This window comes from Lagenorhynchus albirostris, chromosome 2 (assembly GCF_949774975.1).
Source record: "Lagenorhynchus albirostris chromosome 2, mLagAlb1.1, whole genome shotgun sequence".
In the NCBI taxonomy this organism is placed as follows: Eukaryota; Metazoa; Chordata; class Mammalia; order Artiodactyla; family Delphinidae; genus Lagenorhynchus; species Lagenorhynchus albirostris.
The window spans coordinates 18,031,431-18,053,967 of record NC_083096.1 but is presented as its reverse complement, the minus strand read 5'-3'; the positions used below and the strand labels follow the sequence as shown (position 1 = coordinate 18,053,967).

The 22,537-nt window shown below is 37.9% G+C and overlaps 1 protein-coding gene across 1 annotated transcript in view; it reads left to right on the top strand.

Moving 5' to 3' along the window:
- The window catches only part of EPRS1 (glutamyl-prolyl-tRNA synthetase 1), a 68,671-nt gene that overhangs the window by 19,808 nt on the left and 26,326 nt on the right, over nt 1–22,537 (top strand). The window contains exons 11-18 of the mRNA XM_060127178.1: nt 366–450; nt 864–923; nt 5,320–5,430; nt 8,566–8,702; nt 10,169–10,376; nt 10,990–11,102; nt 14,507–14,624; nt 20,052–20,411. Coding sequence (XP_059983161.1) covers nt 366–450; nt 864–923; nt 5,320–5,430; nt 8,566–8,702; nt 10,169–10,376; nt 10,990–11,102; nt 14,507–14,624; nt 20,052–20,411 — 1,192 coding nt within the window. The remainder of the gene's footprint in view (nt 1–365; nt 451–863; nt 924–5,319; nt 5,431–8,565; nt 8,703–10,168; nt 10,377–10,989; nt 11,103–14,506; nt 14,625–20,051; nt 20,412–22,537) is intronic.

The window sequence follows — 22,537 nt, the reverse complement described above, 5'->3', positions numbered from 1 at the left end:
CATGGTCATATGTAGAATAGGGATCTTGTATGTTTGTTAAATAAAAAGCAAAAAGCAAATAAAAATGTTGTAATGCATATGTTTTCTGTATTTGAAAATGTCACCTTTGTGTCTTTTTTCCAATGTACTTTTACTGTTTCCAGTAGTGCATTTCTTTTACTGAGTAATTTTTGACTAGTAAGCAGCTTTCTTCTTCCATGAACTTGGGCTCAGTGGTATTATGATCTGCCTAATTATTATAACCAGCTCTTAGTCCACATATTTAACAAACGGAATATAATGTTATGCAATAAGGTATATTGTACTCTCTGCACCTACACGTTAAAAATGTCTCCTTGGTTCTTAAAACTTGCCGTATTTCCCAGGGATGACCCACGATTTCCTACGGTTCGCGGTGTGCTGAGAAGAGGGATGACAGTCGAAGGACTGAAACAGTTTATTGCTGCTCAGGTGAGTTATGGTTTCTTTTCCAGCTCCTCTGTTTGGATTTTTAAGTATCTAATAATATCCTTTTAGTCTTTATTACTCCTGTTGTTCTTTTCTGTTCTTTGCTTGTTGCTTATAATGCAAGGGCAGAATGTTTTTGAAAAAAACACTGTTATGATAGTGGGAAATTGAGAATGTCCTAAACTATGCTAGGGTTGGACAAAGGCAGCTGTGGTGTTTTCACCCAGTGAAATCTATGACTGTTGACTCTAACTGTTCAGGGTAACGAGATTAGTGTGTACAGACTAAGTTTTATATTCCAGTGGAAGTAAACTTGTAAGTATTGACTGGGTTTATTTTCTGGCATGCTTGACTTAAAGAAAATATTCTGGTTAATACTTCTTGCCCTTTAAGCTGTTTTATTATTGTTTTTCTAGGGTTCTTCACGTTCCGTTGTGAACATGGAATGGGACAAAATTTGGGCATTTAACAAAAAGGTACATGTTTTGACTCCTGGTCCTCTTTTTTTCATGCCTAACTCCTAAGTAATAGATTACATGTAGAATTCATTAGTGTGCTCATGGCAGGGAAAATTTTGTGAAGAATATTACAGTTTTGCAGAGTTTTCAGGAAAATGGAATGTTTTACTTTTTTAAACATATAAAGTGCATTAAGCCTATAAACTATACCAAACAAGAACAATGATTAAAACAAACTTGGAGTTATGGGGAATGGTAACAGTTTTTTCCTTAAATCTTTTTTGAACACTTTGCATTTCATTTTTCTGCTTTCAAGCTGCGAGCTCTCTGTAAGAAGGTATTACTTAATGCTTTTATTTGCCTTACTTAGCACATAGCTTTTAGCATCCTACATGTTATAACCTGAGATGTTATACAGCTTTGAAGCACAATCACATTTATATGAGACTTGCTTATACAGACCCACTGAAATGCATTATTCCTAGTTTAAAAAAACATGTCCTCTAGTTTTCTTAGTGGCAAAGGGAAGATTTGGCTAACTCCATTCTACTGTTCCCTTGTTTACTGAGAGGACATAGAGTTTTAAAGTTACAGATTTCATTGAATTGTATTGAAGGTTCATTAATTATAATCCCTGTGTCTTATTGAATCTAGCTTAAAAAAAAAAAAGCTGTGTCTTAAATAAAAGTCAAATGAGGAATACTGCATATTGACATTGTTAATTGGAAGCAGATGCTTAGACACTATAATAAGGCAAATCACTGAAGTGCCATGTTTTATACTATGGTTTCTGTGATTGTGTTCTGTAAATTCTTTTTCTTTGTATTGCTGCTTGATTGTGCTGATGCCTTGCCTCAAAAAATAGTTGCTTGTCTCGCATGTGTCTTGAATTTATTTTGTCTTTTGTGTTTAGTCAGTTTTTGGATACATAATGGAATTATTAATTGGTTCACTCTGTTGCTGCAGTTACTAATAAATACATTCAAAACTTATAGGCAGAGTTAACATTGGAATACTTTTCATTAATAATCCGTGTACATTTAGTTCAAATATAAGAAATACATTTCACTACAGGCTGATAATTCTATAGGGTTTGTTAAATGAACAGCATATTCCCCTGTCTTCTTTCCTTCCATTTTCTCTCGCTAGATAAATCACTTTCAGCTCTTCTAGATAATTTTTTTGGTATTTATTGCCCATGTCTCTAAATGAGATGTGTGTTTTGCTTCTTCTTGATTTTTTTGTTTGTTTGTTTGCTTTAGGCATCATCAGTTTACTTTTCACAATGGAAGATGAGGATTTAGGTCTCCTATTTTTTCTCATAACTCGTTGGCTTTCTTGTGGCTAATTGTTTTGTTTCCCTCGTTTGTTTAATTTTCTAATTCCATCTCAGACTCTGCGCAAGTTATCTAAATTTCCTGCCAAAATGTTCACATGCCTCAGGTATTTCAGTTTCACGTTAGAGACGTCTCTGCCGGGCCCTTCGTGCTGCTCACATCTGATCTAGATGAGAGGCCTGTTAACTTCTGAAGCCCAGCTGTGCTCCCAGGTCAATCTTCCTCATCATCCTGGGAATTCCCTTTGCTTTTCTTCTGTGATGGATCATCTGGTTCTTGGATCTTCCTTCTCTTTTTATTGCCTTTTTGCTTTGCTGTACTATATCCTCTGGTAGCTCCCTGAGAAGGGGAGCATGGGATGAAGATTTTTGAGACTTTTATATGAACAGCTTCTTCACTTTGAAATTTCACAGTGATGTGCCTTGGGGTGGGTCTGTTTTCATTCATATCCATTGGAAGAACATGTGGCTTCCAGACTGGAAACTCATTCCGTCAGTTCTGGGAAATGTTCCTAAGTTCCTTCTGTTTCTTTGTTTTTTTCTCAACTATGTTGTCTTTCTCCTCTGTGGAACGTTTCTTGAGCACATGTTGGATTTCCTGGACTGTTGCTCTAATTTTGTTTTCTCTCTTATTTTCCATCTCATCTTTTGGCTCTACTTTCTGGTAGATGTACTCAGCCCTATCTTCTCAACTTCTGTTGAGTTTTTCATTCATGCTGTCATATTTCCAAGATTTCTCGTTTGTGCTTTGAATTTTCAGAATAACTTCCTGTTCCTATTTCATGGTTATAATATAATCAATGGTATTTTTTCTTATGTCTTTCCTCCAGGTTGTTTATTTTGTTTTTTCTTTGATATTAAAGGCATTTCTCAGACATCTGGTGAGCCTTGGTTATCTGCTCATCTTTAACACAGGGGACTGAGAGAGGGATTGGAAGCCCTGAGAAAAAGATTGGGCTTGTCAGCTGTGCCTCACTGTAAGATGGTCTGGCTGGCCGGTTAATTGAAAAGCCTCGGCATCAGTAACCTTACATCTCATCTCTTGGACTAGGCAATTTTTCCAGAGGAGATTCTTTCAGTCAAGTTGCCAGAAGTGTGAAGGTCTGACTGCCAGGGGAAAACTCTGGGGACTTGACATTTAATATCATACATTTTCGTAATACCCTTGTCTCAGAGCAGAACCCTCAGCTTCAGAAGAAGAGTCTCTGGACCTTTTGGAGTAATTTAAAACCACTGATCCAGAGATTTTGAGAATTGTACAATTTTAGAACTGAAAAAGACTTAAATCTTTTAATCCAAGATTTCCCAAACTTGTCTGATCCTAACCATCCTATGGAATGCTTGTTTAAAAATAGATTTCCAGGGCTTCCCTGGTGGCGCAGTGGTTGGGAGTCTGCCTGCTGATGCAGGGGACACAGGTTCGTGCCCCGGTCCGGGAAGATCCCACATGCCGCGGAGTGGCTGGGCCCGTGGGCCATGGCCGCTGAGCCTGCGCGTCTGGAGCCTGTGCTCCGCAACGGGAGAGGCCACAGCAGTGAGAGGCCCGCGTACCACAAAAAAAAAAAAAAAAAAAAGATTTCCAGACTTTACTTCAGATGATTAGAATCGTTGTCGTTCAGGGTTAAGTGGCATGAAACTCTGTGCCAGCCAGTGCCCTAAGGGATCATTGTAATTAGTCAAGTGTGAGAAACAGTCTTCTGCTCTCTTTGTCAGTTGAGGAAACTGAGCTGCAGTGAACTGAAGTAAGTTTCTCAGGTTGGATCGTCTAGTTTTAGCTTCTTTAAAAGAAGAAATTGTATCTTACTGGCTTAAATACTAAACTGAGTAGTCACAAATTAAATCTGTGATCATTCTAACCCAGTAGAAGCTGAAAGAAGGAACCCTTAACCAGTAAGAATGACTTTTAAACCTCAGGGAAGGAAAGAATGAAACAGTAAGTTTAGAGGGGGGCTGGCGCTGATTTAGTACTGGCATGAAATATAAGCAGGTAAGGAGTAGCAATCAAGGGGAAGTTAGATGGCTTTTCAGACTTTTCTGACTGACCCTCTGAGCATGGTTTCTTCTCTAAGTTCATTCAGAATTTCTGAGAAATACTCTCAAAGCAAACAACAACAACAAAATACCAGCCAAACAATAGCAACAAAAACCCAATATAAACCAAAAGGCACAGCCAAGTTTAATTAGCCATACCACTGTTTCCTGCATCCTTCTAATGGGAAGAAAATGACTTTCATTACTTTACTTAGCTATTTGACTCCACACTTGCTTCTGTCTACATTTTTCTTCCAAATGCTTTATTTAGTATCTAAATACTGCTGTTGTGATTGGTCATCATGGATAATTTTAAATTGAATAGTGAAATGAGAAAGATACATCGGATCCAGAAGGGGTGCTGCTTCTGTTTTGGAGGTAGAGTAGGTTAGAATGTAATGAGTACTACCATTCATTCAGTTAACCTGTAAATATGTGTTGACTACCTGCATGTGCCAGGCCCTTGGTAACACAGTGGTCCCTATATACGTGTGTATATATATATAGCATGCAGACCAGTAGAAATACTTGTTTACTTTTACTCTATAGAATTGCCTTATTATAGTGATCTAATGCTGTTCTGCTTTTGATGGTGGTGTGTCGCCTAACACTGCTTATAGAAAATGATACTAAAACACATATTTCTATATTCCTTCAAAACAGTCTTCTCCAACAATACAAAATGGAGTATCACATTTACCTGTAGGATTGTTACATAACCCCACAGGATAATTTTCCTTTCTAATATCATAGTTAAAAATTACTTTCGGAATATTTCTAATATGCTTTAACTATTGGTTTCTTTTCACTTGTCAGTAGTTACTCTTGGAAGGGAACTCTAAATCCTTCATGCAGTCTTTGTTTATGATGGTTTTTCTTTTTTCTACTTGACAGCTAAATGTTAGAGAAGAGTTAGCTGGTAAACCAAAAAATTAGTAAATGCAGTAACAAAGAATGCCAGTTGTTATTCCTCTGCTATTACTTATTTTATTGATGAAGTTCTAAAAAATCTCTGAATGCTCTAACACAAGGACGCCTTTGTTGCAGGTTATTGACCCGGTGGCTCCACGATACGTCGCATTACTGAAGAAAGAGGTGATCCCGGTGGACATCCCTGAGGCCCAGGAGGAGATGAAAGAAGTAGCAAGACACCCGAAGGTCACTCTCCGGTTTCACCAATGTTGTTCTCTCTGTTAAAGGAGCAGGATAATCAAAGGGAAAAATGTACTTCGGTGGCAATAGCATGATTGGGGACCATTTTTTTTTTTTTTTTTTTGCGGTACGCAGGCTTCTTCCATTGCGGAGCGCAGGCTCAGCGGCCATGGCTCACGGGCCCAGCCGCTCTGTGGCATGTGGGATCTTCCCGGACCGGGGCACGAACCCGTGTCCCCTGCATCGGCAGGTGGACTCTCAACCACTGTGCCACCAGGGAAGCCCTGGGGACCATTTTTGATCCAACATTATTTGTCAGGATTTCATACTAATTAAAAAAAATTTTTTTTTCAATTTTTTATACAGTTTTTAAAGGTTACTTTCTGTTTACGGTTATTACAAAATATTGGCTGTATTCTCCGTGTTGTACATCCTTGAGCTTATCTTATACCCATTTGTTGTACTTACCACCCCTCACCCCTATATTGTCCTGTCCCCCACCTCTCCCCAGCTGGTAACCACTAGTTTGTTCTCTGTATCTGTGAGTCTGCTTCTTTTTGTTATAGTCACTAGTTTGTTGTATTTTTTAGATTCCACATGTAAGTCATATCATATAGTATTTGTCTTTCTCTGTCTGACTTATTTCACTTAGCATAATGCCTCCCAAGTCCATCCATGTTGCTGCAAATGGCAAAATCTCATTCTTTTTTATGGCTGAGTATTCCTCTGTGTGTGTGTGTGTGTGTGTGTGTGTATGTGTGTGTATGTGTGTGTGTACACACCACGTCTTTGTCCATTTATCTGTTGATGGACACTTCGGTTGCTTCCATATCTTGGCAATTGTAAGCAATGCTGCTATGCACATTGGGGCGCATGTATCTTTTCGAATTAGTGTTTTTGTTTTTCTCGGATATATACCCAGGAGTGGAATTGCTGAGTCTTATGGTACTTTTATGTTTAGTTTTTGGAGAAACCTCCATGCCGTTTTCCACAGTGGCTGCACCAATTTACATTCCCACCAACAGTGCACAAGGGTTCTCTTCTCTCCGCATCCTCGCCAGCATTTGTTATTTGTGTTCTTTTTGACGATAGCCGTTCTGACAGGTGCAAGGTTACAGTATCTCATTGTGGTTTTGGTTTGCATTTCCCTGATGATTATCAATGTTAAGCATCTTTTCATATGCCTGTTGGCCATCTGCATTTCCTCTGGCAAAACGTCTGTTCACTTCTTCTGTCCATTTTTAAATTGGCTTGTTTGTTTTTTTGATGTTGAATTGTATGAGCTGTTTAAGAATTTGATACTAATGGAAGTAAATGTTTTTGTGGATTTCTTACTGAAGAAATTTATTCTAGCGGTATTACTATCCACAGCACATCACACAGAAGTGTTACACTCGGTGCCTATTTTTTATTTTGTGGAGATAGCATATTAGTGTATGATAAGAATTTATTTCTTCCTGGAGGTATTATATAATCCATGCTCTTATCTCTGTGTGAAAGCTGAGGTGCATTCTCTATTAGCTGGGTTATTCGCTGTTGCCTTTAAGCCAAAACATTTGACCTAATAGTATTGAATCACAGCTTGAGTCCAGAGTCTATCATGCTGCCATTGGCTCTGTTTTAGAAAATATCAGTGAAGTGACAATGATATCTGTCTATCTGAATTCGGAATATAAATCTTAAATACAGGTAGCAGGGAGTTCTTCTTAGTTAAGCCATGTTTGTTGTCTCACATGGTTATAACTGCTAGGTTGATAGTCTTGAAGAAAAAATAGATCCTTTTGTTCCAGCTTTGTGAGTTGTCTGTAAATATCTTTATTATCCAATGAAGCTTATGTCCATAGACTAACTCACTCATATACTAATAGACTAATATATTCATAACCTTACTCATAACTATGTTATGTTCATAGACTTACTCAGGTGTAAGGTGATATGTTTCATGAACAGCTATAAATGTTTTAAGTGGTAGCCTATGATTGCCTTTCTCTGTATGACATTAGCTTCTTTTTAATTTGGAAGACTTATTTTAAGGGTACCCCTAATAAGACTTGGGGAGAGAGAGAGAGAGAGAGAGTGTGTGTGTGTGTGTGTGTGTGTGTGTGTGTGTGTGTGAGTGTGAGTGTGAGATTGATTTGGCTTTACCGTTGCCTTTATCTTGCATCTGATGGGTTCAACCAGGTGAATGGTGGTTTCTGATGTATCATATCGCCCACTACAGTCAGCTTAAATGTGAAGCTTAATGTTTTAAAATTTGAACGGTGAGAATAAAACTTTTAAGGGTGCTTATTTGTAATAATAAAGAATAAGTAATAGTTAAATAACTAATTGATTAGGAAACACTTTAAATGATGACTGGATTGCTCAGTTTGCTCTGTGGAATTTTCATTATCCTTTCCCTCACAAAGTGTTCTACATTTAGCCTGTCAATATTCTGTTCTGAGCCCAGCATAGTATAAGTTGTTGCAACATACTGACTTTTTTCAAGTGCATTGGTGCATTCAATGAACAATTATTGAACGCGTGTTATTTAACATTTATTCAAAGGATCTTCTTACACTTTTTTTTCTTTTGATTTCGGTCAAACAAAAATCTGAAATTTAACAAATATAGCATTCTTTTTATTTTCTGGATCTCTTTTTCTTCTTCATATAGTATATACTGAAAAGGCGAAAATTCATCTTTCTGTACATGTATGCTACTGTCTTTAAAATTTGTCTCCTAAAATGTGAAAGATCTACCATTTCCTGCTAAGATGACGTCTGTTCCTATAGTGACGTTCCACAGCCACTGATGAGGAATGACTATTTTCTCCTTTGCTGCAAAAGCAGTGAGATTTTTGAGGCTAGCAAAGCAGATTCTGGTTGGAGGGACACTGTGAGACAAATACTGTCTTAGTTCTAGAAACAAAGAATGATTGTTTTAGGCTGGAAGTAATCTCAGGGGCAGACCACCCTCATCTGACTCCAGTACATTATTGGTCAGGTGTCTGACCCAGGGTCACAGAGCTGGGAATCAGACTAATACAGATGACTTCTGTTTTTGTTAAGGAATAAAAATGAATGAATGTATAAATTTCATACTGGGTTCAATAGTTGTTGTTTCAACCAACATTCTCTCTTTTTTTTTTTTTTTAATCAGAATCCTGATGTTGGCTTGAAACCCGTCTGGTATAGTCCTAAAGTTTTCATTGAAGGTGCTGACGCAGAGACGTTGTCAGAGGGTGAGATGGTTACATTTATAAATTGGGGCAACATCATCATTACTAAAATACACAGGTAAGAACTTTTTGTTTGTTTTCAAATAAATATGGAAGGAAAGTCTTTTATGTTTATTCATTTATTAAAAATTACCTAATTCAGACGCATTGATGGTGCTGGCTGGTACATCTACCCAGGCATAGATGCTGCAAATTCTGGACACATTAAGGTTTTTTTCCATATATGTTTCATTACATTAATAGGGTATTAGGATATTGCTTGTGATGTTGAAAACGACAGCATGTAGATATAAAAAATAATTCTAATGCTTTAGGCCCCCCTTTTATCATCTAATTCTCAGAATGCGATTGCATGGTGGAGAGATCCTTTGGACAGAAATTGTATGTATAACATTCTGTATATCCTAAAGTCTACTTTATTTTTTATTTTTAAATTTTTTTTATTAATTAATTTTTATTGGAGTACAGTTGCTTTACAATGTTGTGTCAGCTTTTGCTGCACAGCAAAATGAATCAGCTGTACATATACATATATCCCCTCCCTTTTGGCTTTCCCTCCCATTTAGGACACCACAGGGCATTAAGTAGAGTTCCCTATGCTATACAGTATGTTCCCATCAGTTGTCTATTTTATACCTAGTATCAGTAGTGTATGTGTGTCAGTCCCAGTCTCCTAATTCCTCCCGCCCCACCCCTTTCCCCCTTGGTATCCATACTTTTGTTCTCTACGTCTGTGTCTCTGTTTCTGCTTTGCGAATATGGTCCTCTATACCATTTTTCTAGATTCCACATGTATGGGTTAATATACGATATTTGTTTTTCTCTTTCTGACTTACTTCACTCTATATGACAGTCTCTAGGTCCATCCACGTCTCTACAAATGACCCACTTTTGTTCCTTTTTATGGCTAATATTCCATTGTATATATGTACCACATCTTTTTTATCCATTACTCTGTTGATGGACACTAAAATCTACTTTAAATTTAATCGTTTTGTGCTGAATGTGAACTTTCCAGTTATTATAGTGTGCTACACTTACCAGTTCTTAAGATCACACAAATGGGACATAGTATGCTAAGATTAATTTAGTAAACTCTGAAATATCAGTTGTCGTGTCATTACATATGATCTCAAGTAATTGATAAATGTTTTGAAAATACAGTATTTTAGATTTTTTAATGTTTAGTCCAGGTGACTTTAAAATTCATAAACATCATTGTAAAGCAATTATACTCCAATAAAGATGTTAATAATAATAAAAAAAATTCATAAACATGTTCATGTTCTTCATCAGATGTATGGGGGATCTGTCCACATATTAGTATCTTGATAGCAGGGACTCTACTTCATTCATCTCTTAACCAGTTAATGTCTGGCACCTACTAGAAACTCAAATAAATGTTTTATTTGAAATTTTTCCAAAGAAAATTCCCTATCCATTTATTACAGGTACAGAACAAAATAGTGCATTTGTGGCAGTTAAAGTTTGTTTTCTGAAAACACTTTCCTATCTTATTTTTAGAAATGCAGAAGGAAAAATTGTATCTCTTGATGCAAAATTGAATTTGGAGAACAAAGACTATAAGAAAACCACTAAGATCACATGGCTTGCCGAGACCGAACGTGCTCTTCCTGTCCCAGCAATCTGTGTCACTTACGAGCACTTGATCACAAAGCCCGTACTGGGAAAAGACGAGGACTTTAAGCAGTATGTCAACAAGAACAGTAAGGTAGCCTCCTGAAAGAACCCCTATTTCATCTTGCTCTGTTGTATCAGTGTAACCTTTTCTTTAGAATTTTTAAAATTAGTTTTAAGTATTTGTTTCCTCAGATAAAATGGAAAAGGTTTCTAGAATTTTGTTAAAAATGATATAAAAGAATAATGTTCCCATTTTATAAATTCTAGAAACCGAGGCACAGTGAGGTTCAGTAAGTTGCTTGAGGACAGGCAATAAGGCGTAGAGCTGGGGTTCAAACCCAGGCCTCCTGGCTCTAGAACCCTTGTGCTTTAGTGCTGCGCCAGCGTGCCTTTCAGCTAGGTCTGTGTGCTGCTTGTATTGTACTTCATATTTATAGTGGGAAATTTCTCTATATCTGCAGGGACACCAACCAAGTTAGTTAAAAGGTTCATGAAGCCCATCAGTATATAAATGTTAACTTTTAGAAATATAATGAATAATTGTTATTTATTTTAATATTTCACCGTTTTACTGCATGTGCTTAAGTAGTAAAGTTTTTAACATATCCTGTTGCAGCTACTGGAAAAGCTGCTTGCATTTTAGGGTTGTTTTTAGTGCTCTGATGTTCAAGAAAGTGTATTTTGGTCTTATACCATCTTTACAGCATGAAGAATTAATGCTGGGGGATCCCTGCCTTAAGGATTTGAAAAAAGGAGACATTATACAACTCCAGAGAAGAGGCTTCTTCATATGTGATCAACCTTATGAACCCATTAGGTAAATCAGTGTAACTGAACATTTAAGTGAAAATGCTTAAAATTCTTATAGTGAATAATATTTTAAAGATTGAACTGCCACTAAAATACTGTACCTGACAATTCTCTGTTCGGTTTCATTTGTTCTTCTGTATTTACTATTTCAGACATCGTTGTAACAAATTTTAACTTTGAAACAGCATAATAACAAATTTTATTTCTAGAACTAAACCATTCATCTTCACATGGTCGAAGTAAAAACTTTCAGTGTTATCTTTGGATAAACATTATAGCTATTACCTTTTCTTTTTTCTTCTAAATTTATTTTTTATTGAAGTATAGTTGATTTACAGTGTTGTATTAATTACCGCTGTACAGCAGGGTGACTCAGTTGCACATATATATATACATTTTCATATTCTTTTCCATTATGGTTTATCACAGGCAGCTTTTCTTTATAGTGTACTTTAATTAGATATATTGTAGAATACAAATAGTACAGCAGGTACAGTTAGAGGATTATAACAAATGTTTGTGTTTTTTTTAAACCATGAAGTAATAGAATTACTAGGAGAACTTTCAGTCTCTGAATTTTTGTTCGCGTTTCTTTTTTTTGTCTTTGCTGTTTTTTATTGCATCTCTTTAACTTTGTGATCAGACCTCACTCCTGAGCTCCAGACTTGTGAATCTAATTAAATGCCTTTTAGACATCTCTGAATAGATAACTTTCAAGTACCTCAAACTTCAAAATTCAAGATCCTAGTTACCATCTCTCCTCAGTTCTTCTCCTTCATCCCCCATTCTAATCAGTAAACCTTGTTGTTTGTACTGCTTGCCTAGTTCATCTCTGTGCTTCTACTGCTCTGCCTTTGTTTCAGGCCCTTAACATTTCTTCCTTGATTGCCAAAACAGTTTCTAAAGTAGTCTCTTCCTTCCAGTTTTGCACTTCTCTGATCCACTTTTCATATGGCCCCCAGTCTAAAACTTTCAGAGTAACAATTTTATCACATTATCCTCCCCTGCTTAATAATTCTTGTTAGCTTCAGAGGAAAATCTAAACTTCTTAGTTTGGCGTGCAAGAGTTTCCATGTAATGGCCTCTTGACCCACCTGAGCCATCTGTGTTGTAGCTGACCTCTTCCTCCCTTCTGTTCAAGATACTGCACTGCTTGGGGCTTTCCAAAGTCATCAGCTACCTTTGAACTTCTTGCTTTTTCCTGGAATGGCCGTGCTTCTTTTTCTTCATCTGGGTAACCTTTCAAATGTTACTTCTTCCAGAGCTTTCTTGTATTCCTCTAATCTGGATAGGCACCCAACCTATGTGTCCCCATTGCAGCGAGCACTTTCCTCTTTAGAATATTTATCACATGCTGTTGTATCTATCTTTCTGTCTGTCTGTCTATCTACCTATCTTGTTTCCACCACTGGAAATTCATTAAGGGCAGATACTTTTTTCATGTTCATCTTAGTATCACGTTGCCGTTAGTCAAATAAGACCATGTGTGTAAACAGCATGCACAGTGCCCAGTACTTATTAAAGCCCTTGTTAAATATTTAGTGATGGTGGTGGTGGTGGTGGTGGTGGTGGTGGTGGTGGTGGTGGTGGTGGTGATGGTACCAACTAGAGTCATGCCCAGAAGAGAGTAGGCTCTCAGTTTATTCTGAAAGATTGTTGAACGTTTCGACAAATGGTGCTGTATCAGCAACCACATGCAAGAGTGAACGAACCCCTACCTCATACCATGTATAAAAATTAACTCAAATATGGATCAAAGACCTAAATGTAAGAGCTAAACTATAAAACTCTTAAAGGAAAACATAAGTTTAAGTCTTTGTAATCTTAGCAGTGCTTTCTTAAATATAACACCTAAAGCATAAGCAACCAACGAAAATATACATAAATTGGACTATATCAAAAATTTTTGTGCTTCCGAGGACACCATCAGGAAAGTGAAGACAGTCCACAGAATGAGAGAAAAATATTTGCACATGTATCTGATAAAGGACTTGTATGCAGAATAAATAAAGAATCCTTACAACTTGATAATAAAAAGACAGTTAAAAACGGACAAAGACATTCTCCGAAGCAGATATACAAGTGATCAATAAGCACATGAATAGATGCTCAATATTATTAGTTATTAGGAAAATGCAAATCAAGACCACAGTGAGATATCATTCCATATCCCCTTGGATGGCTGTAATCAAGAAGGCAGGCAGTAACAAGTGTTGAGGATGTGGAGAAATTGGAACCCTCATACAATGCTAGTAGGATTGTAAAATGATGTAGTTACTTTGGAAAACAAAGTGGCAGTTCCTCAAAAAGTTAAATATGGTGTTATCATTTGACCTAGCATTTCCACTTTTATATATATACCCAAGGAAAGTAATAACATATGTTCACACAAAAATTTGAACATGAATGCTCATAGCAGCATCATTCGTAATAGACAAAAGGTACAAACAACCCAAATGTCCAACAGCTGATGAATGGATAAACAAAATGTGGTGTACCCATACAAGGGAATATCGTTCAGCCATAAAAAAAAGTGAAGCGCTGATTCATGCTATAACATGCATGAACCTTGTAAGCATTATGCTAAGTGAAGTAAGCTAGTCACAACAGACCACGTATTGTACGATTTCATTTATATGAAATGTCCAGAATAGACAAATTCATACAAACAAAGTTAGATGAGTAGTTGCTAGGGACCAGAGGCATGGGAGACTGGCAAGTGGTAGATAAAGGGTACAAAGATTCTTTTTAGGGTGATGAGAATGTTTTAAAATTAGATAGTGGTGATGGTTGCACAATTTTATGTAACCAGGGAATAGTGTACTTTCAAAGGGTGGATATTTTGGTATGTGAATTATATTTCAATAAGGCCATATTCAGAAATACTGAAGAGATGTATAAGATTCTGTTGTTACTAAAGTCTCTCACTTATTTTTACTCTGTGGCCTTTGCCACAAAATTCAAAAAAATATTTTGCTTATGAGTAGTCTCAAGGGCAGTGGATTTTGCTAATAACTGTACCCTTTAAAATTGAGAAATTCTTACAAAATAAATGTTTTACAGAAATTCTTCTGCTCATAAGCAGATTAGGTATGGTATGTAGATGCATTTCTTTTAAGTCAAGAGTGAGACCATGAACATCCACTAATGCCATTTCTGGTGGCCAGAGTAGATGTAACTTTGTCCTGGACTTAGCATTTTCATATCCATGAAAGTTTATGGTTAGCACTGTCAATTTTTATATATTGTTTTTAAACTACTCTGAAGAGACTGATTTGAATAAGAGAATGGACTATTTACTTATACCTTGAAAAGTATTAACAGTGCCATTGAATTAATCTAGGAATTCAATTTTAATTGCTGTTCAGATAATTTTGTTCAAACTTTTTTGTCCCTTCATTTTCTTTTTAGTCCATATAGTTGCATAGAAGCTCCATGCATTCTGATATACATTCCTGATGGGCATACGAAGGAAATGCCAACATCTGGGTCAAAGGAAAAGACCAAAGTAGAAACGACAAAGAATGAGGTAAATAATTTACTTTTATGGATATGTCTCTAATCAATGATCTTTCTGTCCTAGGATTTAGAATCTGTTTGTTTACAAAGATTGTCTTCCTCACTGTTGAGATCGAAGAAGACAATAACTCTAACTTTTGCGATTTTTGTTGTTGTTCTTTCTTGTAAGATTTTAAAATACCCTGCAAAACAAGATTTTCAAAAGTTAATTTTTTTTATGTGAAAGAGTAAGAAAGACTAGATTAAAAGAATCTTTTAGAAAAGCCTTTTTTTAATTCTAATAGAGCTGTAGTAGATCCTTGCCCAAGAAAACAAGTCGTTACGACAGTGTTAGGACAGTGACCTGGTTTTCTGGCTCCCTGTCTGCACTTTATCAAACTCCAGTGCATCTTGGAGAAGAGCTCCGAGCAGTCATTGAGGGTTAGAAAAGAGAAAAAGGGCAAATAAGAAACTTTGCCTCTGTTTTTTTTTTCATCTCGGTGGTAATGCTTAATCTCTGTCTTTAAGAATGAGTTAGGGGGCTTCCCTGGTGGTGCAGTGGTTGAGAGTCCGCCTGCCGATGCAGGGGACGTGGTTTCATGCCCCAGTCTGGGAGGATCCCACATGCCGCGGAGCGGCTGGGCCCGTGAGCCATGACCACTGAGCCTGCGCGTCCAGAGCCTGTGCTCCGCAATGGGAGAGGCCACAGAGGTGAGGGGCCTGCGTACCGCAAAAAAAAAAAAAAAAAAAAAAAAAAGAATGAGTTAGGAATCTTCCTGGCAGTCCAGGTCTGGAGGACATTCCAGATAGAGACACAGCTTCTGTCCTCATTTTACAGGATATGGATTTGAGAGGCCGTGACATGTCTAGAGAATTAGGGGGGTTATTGTGCAGGCCAGAGGTCCTGAAACTTCCTTATTTCATAGCACCCTTAGTTTCCCAGTAATTTTTTTCATGACACCTCTAGGCTGAATGAAATTCCTAACTGTTCTCTTTATTAGGTAGTTAAGTTCAAGCAACTAGATAAATATTTATATCCCAGTAACTTAGTAGCCATTTGGAAAAAATAATATACATAAATTGAAGGAAAAGGAACTTAAATTTCATTTATAAAAGATTTTGTTCTTAAATGTTAAATATTTAAATTACATTCTTATTTTTATTTCATTCTTAAAATGACGTATTAATTGAAAGAAAAAAATAATACTTTTATTTCTCTCTTGAACCTTGGACCCAGATTGGACACTACCATGCTTATTTTCTGTTTCCACAATGATTTTCCTGTGGTATTTGATTTTTAACACAACAGCTGTGAAAAATCCAGCTTTGCAAAGATATGGCATCATTGAAAGGAATGTGGCACACACTAATGTTGAAACCGAGCCACCTTGAACTTGTATTACGCAGTGTTTGACAGATGTTGGATATGTTACTGTTAACCTTAGATATTTAAAACATCCCGTGGTGTCCCTAGGAATTTCCAGTGGCTCCCTGGAACACCTTACTGCATAGTTTGGGGTCCATAGGTGTTGGCAGTTGGGTAGTCATTGAAGATTTGGTAGCAGTGAAGAAGATAGTTTGGAGGGTGGATTGGACGTAGGATTAGAAGGTGTGATAAGTGGTCAGGAAGCCAGAGCATGAGGGCATGGAGGAAATAAAGTAGGACATGAATTCAGGAAGTAAAATAGGAAGACAGTAACTTCTAGTTTTGTTTTGGTTGACTAGGTAAGTGAGTGGTAAATAACCTGAGCTAGGGAAGACAGAAGCACAGTTTATTAGGAGATACAAGTTTGGAACTATTAAGAGCGGGAATGTCATGACTGGAGCTTTTAATTTACACAAACTAAAAGCTGTGTAGTCTTAGCCAAAAGAAAATTAAAGGACGAGAAGTGAGAATTTAAGTAGGGCAGTATCCTTGTGCTATTTATATACCAGCAGTTCTCAGACTTTTTGGTTTCACACTTAGAAATGATTGAGGACCTTCGTTTACGTGGATTATATTTATCAGTGTTTGCCATAAAAATTAAAATTGAGAAGTTTTAAAAGAATTTATTAATTCATTTAAAAATAGCAATAATAAACCCAACCGTATGTTTATGTAAATACATTTTTTTATGAAAAATAACTTTTCTAAAAGAAAACTTTCAGTTAGGAGAGTGGTATGGTTTTGCATTTTTGCAAATCTTTTTAATTTGCCTTAGCCTCCATAAAACTGCACTGTGTACTCATGAGAGAGTGAGAGCAAAAACTACAAATTACATCTTATTATTATCATGAAAATAGCTGTGACCTTGCAGACCTCCTTTGAAAAGGTCTCAGAAACCCTCTGGCGTTTGTAGGCCACACCTTGAGAACTGCTAGTATATATACTAGAATAGCACGAGATGGGAAATTTGGCTACTGTTCCCTCATTGGTCCCAATTTACACCTCTGCCTCTCATCTTTTACATTTTCTGTGAAGTTATTAGTATTATGCTATGAGTTAATGTATGTGTTCTTTATTTTCGGTCTTCATTGCTGCACATGGGCTTTCTCTAGTTGTGGCGAGCAGGGGCTACTCTTCGTTGTGTGCGGGCTTCTCATTGTGGTGGCTTCTCTTGTTGCGGAGCACGGGCTCTAGGCATGCGAGCTTCAGTAGTTGTGGCATGCGGGCTCAGTAGTTGTGGCTTGCAGCCCCTAGAGCACAGGCTCAGTAGTTGTGGCCCACAGGCTTTAGTTGCTCTGCATGTGGGATCTTCCTGCACCAGGGCTCGAACCCGTGTCCTCTGCATTGGCAGGCAGATTCTTAACCACTGTGCCACCAAGGAAGCCCCAGTGCGTGTGTTCTGAAAAACTTTATGTTCTACAAGGTGACATACTAATCAGGAAAAATAGGATTGGGGCAAACCACTGAAAACTACATCTTTTATGGTTTCATTCATATTGTGGCTGGGTAGCAGTCATTGAAGGCTCAACAAGGCCGGACATCCCAAATGGCTCACCCACATGGGTGGCAGTTGATGCTGGCTGTTGGCTAGGAGCTCAGTGGAGGTGTTGACAGAGAGCTGCAGCATGAGTGTCAGGGTAGTGAGACTTTGTATATGACAGATGAGGGCTCCAAAAGTGAGTGTCCAGTAGACAGGTTCAAAGCATCACTGTATGGTTTATGATTTAACCTTGGAAACCTCACATAGAGTCCCTTCTGCCATGTTGTATTGGTTGAACAGTCATAACTTTGCCCAGATTCAAGGGAGAGGATGTAGAGGCTTCTTGGTGGGAGGAGTATCAAAAAGGTTTTGGAAAAGCTTTGAAACCTGCGCAGATCCTAATAGAAGTTAAAATACAGTTGACGGGCATTTGTACCCAACATTGCAGTCAGCCATCGTTGCAGCCTTAAACCTTAGGGGTATTGCTCTCTCTTTTGATATATAGATCTTTGAGGGTATTTGCCTCCAGTAGATACCGGTGTTATCAAAATTAAAGTCTGGGGCTTCCCTGGTGGCGCAGTGGTTAACAATCCACCTGTCAATGCAAGGGACATGGGTTCGAGCCCTGGCCCGGGAAGATCTCACATGCGGTGGAGCAACTAATCCCGTGCACCACAAGTACTGAGCCTGAGCTCTAGAGCCTGCAAGCCATAACTACTGAGCGCATGTGCCACAACTGCTGCAGCCTGCGTGCCTAGAGTCCGTGCTCCGCAACTAGAGAAGCCACAACAGCGAGAAGCCCGCGCACCTCAACAAAGAGTAGCCCCCGCTCACTACAACCAGAGAAAGCCCGTGCACAGTAACAAAGACCCAACACAGCCAAAAATAAATAAGTAAATTAATTAATTAATTAAAAAAAATTAAAGTCTGATCCAGGGAGTACCCTGCTTCAACACTTTTTTTTTTTTTTTTTTGAGAAGAGGATATATATATTTGAAGCTTCTTCATCCATGCTTACACCTTCATTAGATGGTTTAATGTTATGGAAAACAATTTTTTTAAAGTACCACCTGCCCTAAAGGAATGCACTTATACAGACTTTCTCATTCTTCTGTAAGATTGTCATGTATTTCTAAAGCTTTCTCTTTAATTGTGAGTAAGCTTTTTCGTTTATGCTCCTTTGACATAAAACATTAACACACTGGGAGAAATCACGTACAAGGTGATGTGATTTTTCAGCATTATATTGATATTGTTCCCCTGTTTACCAACCATGAATGAGTCAGTTCATCTTACCAAAAATAAGTGTAGCAGAACAGACTGTATATAGTTTTGATACAATGGCTTCCTTTATTGTAGTCTTCCCTTATTATATAATATTATGCTCTTAATATATGAATGTTTATGATTGTACATATATATACCTCACGAAGAAAATACTATAAATTATGAGTGATTTAAGGAATTTGGGGGGACTAATTTTTTAGTGTATGTGGTTTTTGACTTACATGGTGATTTTAGAACCTAATCTCCATGTAAAATGCAACTTTGATACAGCTTGAGGTGCTTCTTAGCTATCCAGGTAAAGATGTCTAGAAGACCATTCAGAATACTGGATCTGGTATCAGGACAGAGTTCTGGAGTAGAGCCAAACATTTTGGAGTTTAATACATATGGCTCAATGAATATGTATGAGATTATTCTGAAAAATTAAGTAGAAGACCATTAAAGAAAAAAGTCACAGGGAAGGTATGGTGTAGCAGGGTTTTAAAGTTGGAAGGGTTTCAGTAGGAGGAAAACATTCTAAGTGAAAGAAGAGCATGTCATTGAGAATAAATATAGTATAGTTATTCACTATCCAGAAATCAGTTTAGGCAACATATCTCTGGATTTGTTGCACATGCTTATATACAACCATATGCCTATAAATATATAATTTTACACAAATGGAATTGTTTCACAGCATTACTATAAAATTGTTTCACAGTATTTCATGGAGCTCTTGCCTTGTCAACAATCTAGATATATCTCATCTTTTAAAAAACTAGTAATAATACCTAACTCATTGATATTTACATTTTCTCAGCCTTTGTAACTAAGAGCTTTACATAGATTTATTACCTTTTATTTCCCATCAACCTGATGGGTTCAATACAATTATTATCCCTCTCTTATGGTTAAAAAGCAGAACTGGCTTAAGTAACTAATTCAAGGTTGCACAGCTAGTGTGTGGTAGAGCAGTGATTTGTTCTCAGATCTGGTGGGTGTGTCATAATTTCTTCAAATAGTCCTCTAATGGTAATGATTTAGGTTCAGTTTTTTGCTGTAATAAAAATGTTCCAGTGAATATCTGTGTACCTCTACCTTTGTTTACTTCTGTTATTTCTCATTAGGATAAATTTTTAGGAATGAGATTATTCATTTAAACTTTTTAAGGAGTAAAATTTTAAAATTTTGTTTTTAACGTAAAACATTAGAAAACAGTTTGATATAATTTTGTGGAAAGATTTTTAACATGAATTAATTTTACTTTTGGTTTTCTGCCTCTGTAGGCAGCTACTCCTCTTAAGACAATGTCAGCTCCTTCTTTGAATAATACTTGTGCTACGTCTGAGGATTCCTTGGTCCTTTACAACAGAGTGGCTGTTCAAGGGGATGTGGTTCGTGAATTAAAAGCCAAGAAAGCAGCAAAGGAAGATATAGATGCAGCCGTAAAACAGCTTTTGGCTTTGAAGGCTGAATATAAGGAGAAAACTGGCCAGGAATATAAACTTGGAAATCCTCCTGCTGCGACAGTACAGAATGTTTCTTCTACATCATCATCAAATATTCTGGAAAGTAAATCTCTGTATGATGAAGTTGCTGCACAAGGGGAGGCGGTTCGTAAACTGAAAGCTGAAAAAGCCCCTAAGGTCAGTATCCTGGAATGAGTTTAGACACATTGTAAGCAAGCTTATGAGGTCAAACGACCTAGACTAGTCTCATCTTATGAGATATGTTGTCTATAGACTGTCCGATTGAGTATTTTGACATAACAGTCAACATTTATTGATACGTGCTATCTGCCAAGCTCTGGAAATATTAGTGCGAGGCAGGTTACCATCTAGTGGGGGCGTGGGGCTCTTACATGGAGTAAGAGCCATGCACAGACTGTAATCCTGTGGGATATGTATAAATGGCTCTCGAGCCATGCACAGACTGTAATCCTGTGGGATATGTATAAATGGCTCTCAGAAGTGTCTGTGTCTGTAAGTGGCAGGCCAGGGGGAACAGTTATAAAGGATATTTAAAGTAGTCCTGAAGTAGAAGAAGCCCTTTAAGGTGAATGACTTTCAGAGGAGGTACTCTTAAGTGTAGATCTGTGGTTCTCAAGCTTTATTGTGCATCAGAATTACCGGAGAGCTGGCTAAAACACAGGCTGCTGGGCCCTACCTCTTGAGTGTCTGCTTCAGTAAGTCCAGAGCATGCAGAGAGTATGCATTTATAAAGAGTTGTTCAGGTGGTGCTGATGCCGCTAGCCTGGGACTGGGTGTAGCAGATGCACCAGCAAAAGGTCAAGGGATATTCAGGGAATAATGAGTTGTCAAGAGGTTTCTGACCAGTGACTATTTCAGACTTTTTGTAGGGGAGCCCTCAAGTGATACCACATTTTGACTGAAGTATAAATTTCATTCTCGTTTTAACGATACCTTTAGGCAAAACATTTAGCCAAGTGAGTGGTAGCACTGAGTGTGGAACAGGATTGCTTGTTCTAAATAAGAGGCAAAAGGAATGGCATCTGGGATAGAGAAGAATCAAGTTCAATAATCAAGACATGTGGTTCTACTCAAATAGTAGCATAGTTCTAAAACATGATCAAACTAGTAGTGCTGTAACTGGATAAGCTACCAAAAACTGTAGAATCTGGGCTGTGGCATGAACACAGAGAGGTGTGATGAACCACTGGGCTTGACTTATGTGACTGGAGGAGATCTGTTCTAAAATGTTCCTGGGGATCTGTGGTCTGGTCAACATCCTGGGCTTTGGTTGGAGAGTGATTAAGTAACTTGAGGTTGTAAATTCCTCACCTCATTAACAAGTTTTTCTGCATCTGACCCTGTCCCCTAAGATACTTTCATTCATGGACATTTGACCTCTGCTGAGGAGAGCAAACGCTTTGGGGAGATCTTGGGTTTTGCTCCAGAAGTTATTATTTTTCTGTCTCTTCATTGTGAAGTGTGAGAAATCTCTTCTCCTTTCTCTTTAACGAGCCTGTTGAAGTCCTGCATAGCTGTGATGCTCTAAAACAGCTTTGCTTCAAGGAGTAAAGGCTGGTAGGTGTATGGGTTCGGCATATAAACCCTTGATATTTCCTATCCTGTGGTGAAGTTAGGGGCATTTTGTACTCTCTGTATATGTCATACACTAACTATGGACCCTTTTCTAGATATAATTTGAGGGGAAGGGCTTTGCTCTTTAAATTCCTTCATTCTGAGTAGAGTATGTGATATTCTGTGCTGATTCTTGGTCAGCTACTTATGTGTGGGGTAGTAACAACGGCAACCATTATACTCAGAGCAACAGCCAACTCTTATTTCCCATCCTGTTGGGTTAATGGATTACATTCATAAAATAGCACTGCTGAAGTTATGAAAATCAGCCTGTGGGTAAAAAACTCTAAATTTCTTTGTAAACTGGGCAGGTACTTTAACTAGGTGCTTTTTTTTTTTTTTTTTTTTTTTTTTTTTGCGGTACGTGGGCCTCTCACCGCTGCGGCCTCTCCCGTTGCGGGGCACAGGCTCCGGACGCGCAGGCCCAGCGGCCACGGCCCACGGGCCCAGCCGCTCCGCGGCACGTGGGATCCTCCCGGACCGGGGAGCGAACCCGCGCCCCCCGCATCGGCAGGCGGACTCCCAACCACTGCGCCACCAGGGAAGCCCCACTAGGTGCTTTTTGATAATGATAAATGTGGTACTGAAATGAATCTGACTTCAGTGTAGTTTAACCTACATTTATTGAAAGCCTACAATGTACCATATCTGTGTTTCAAAATATTACT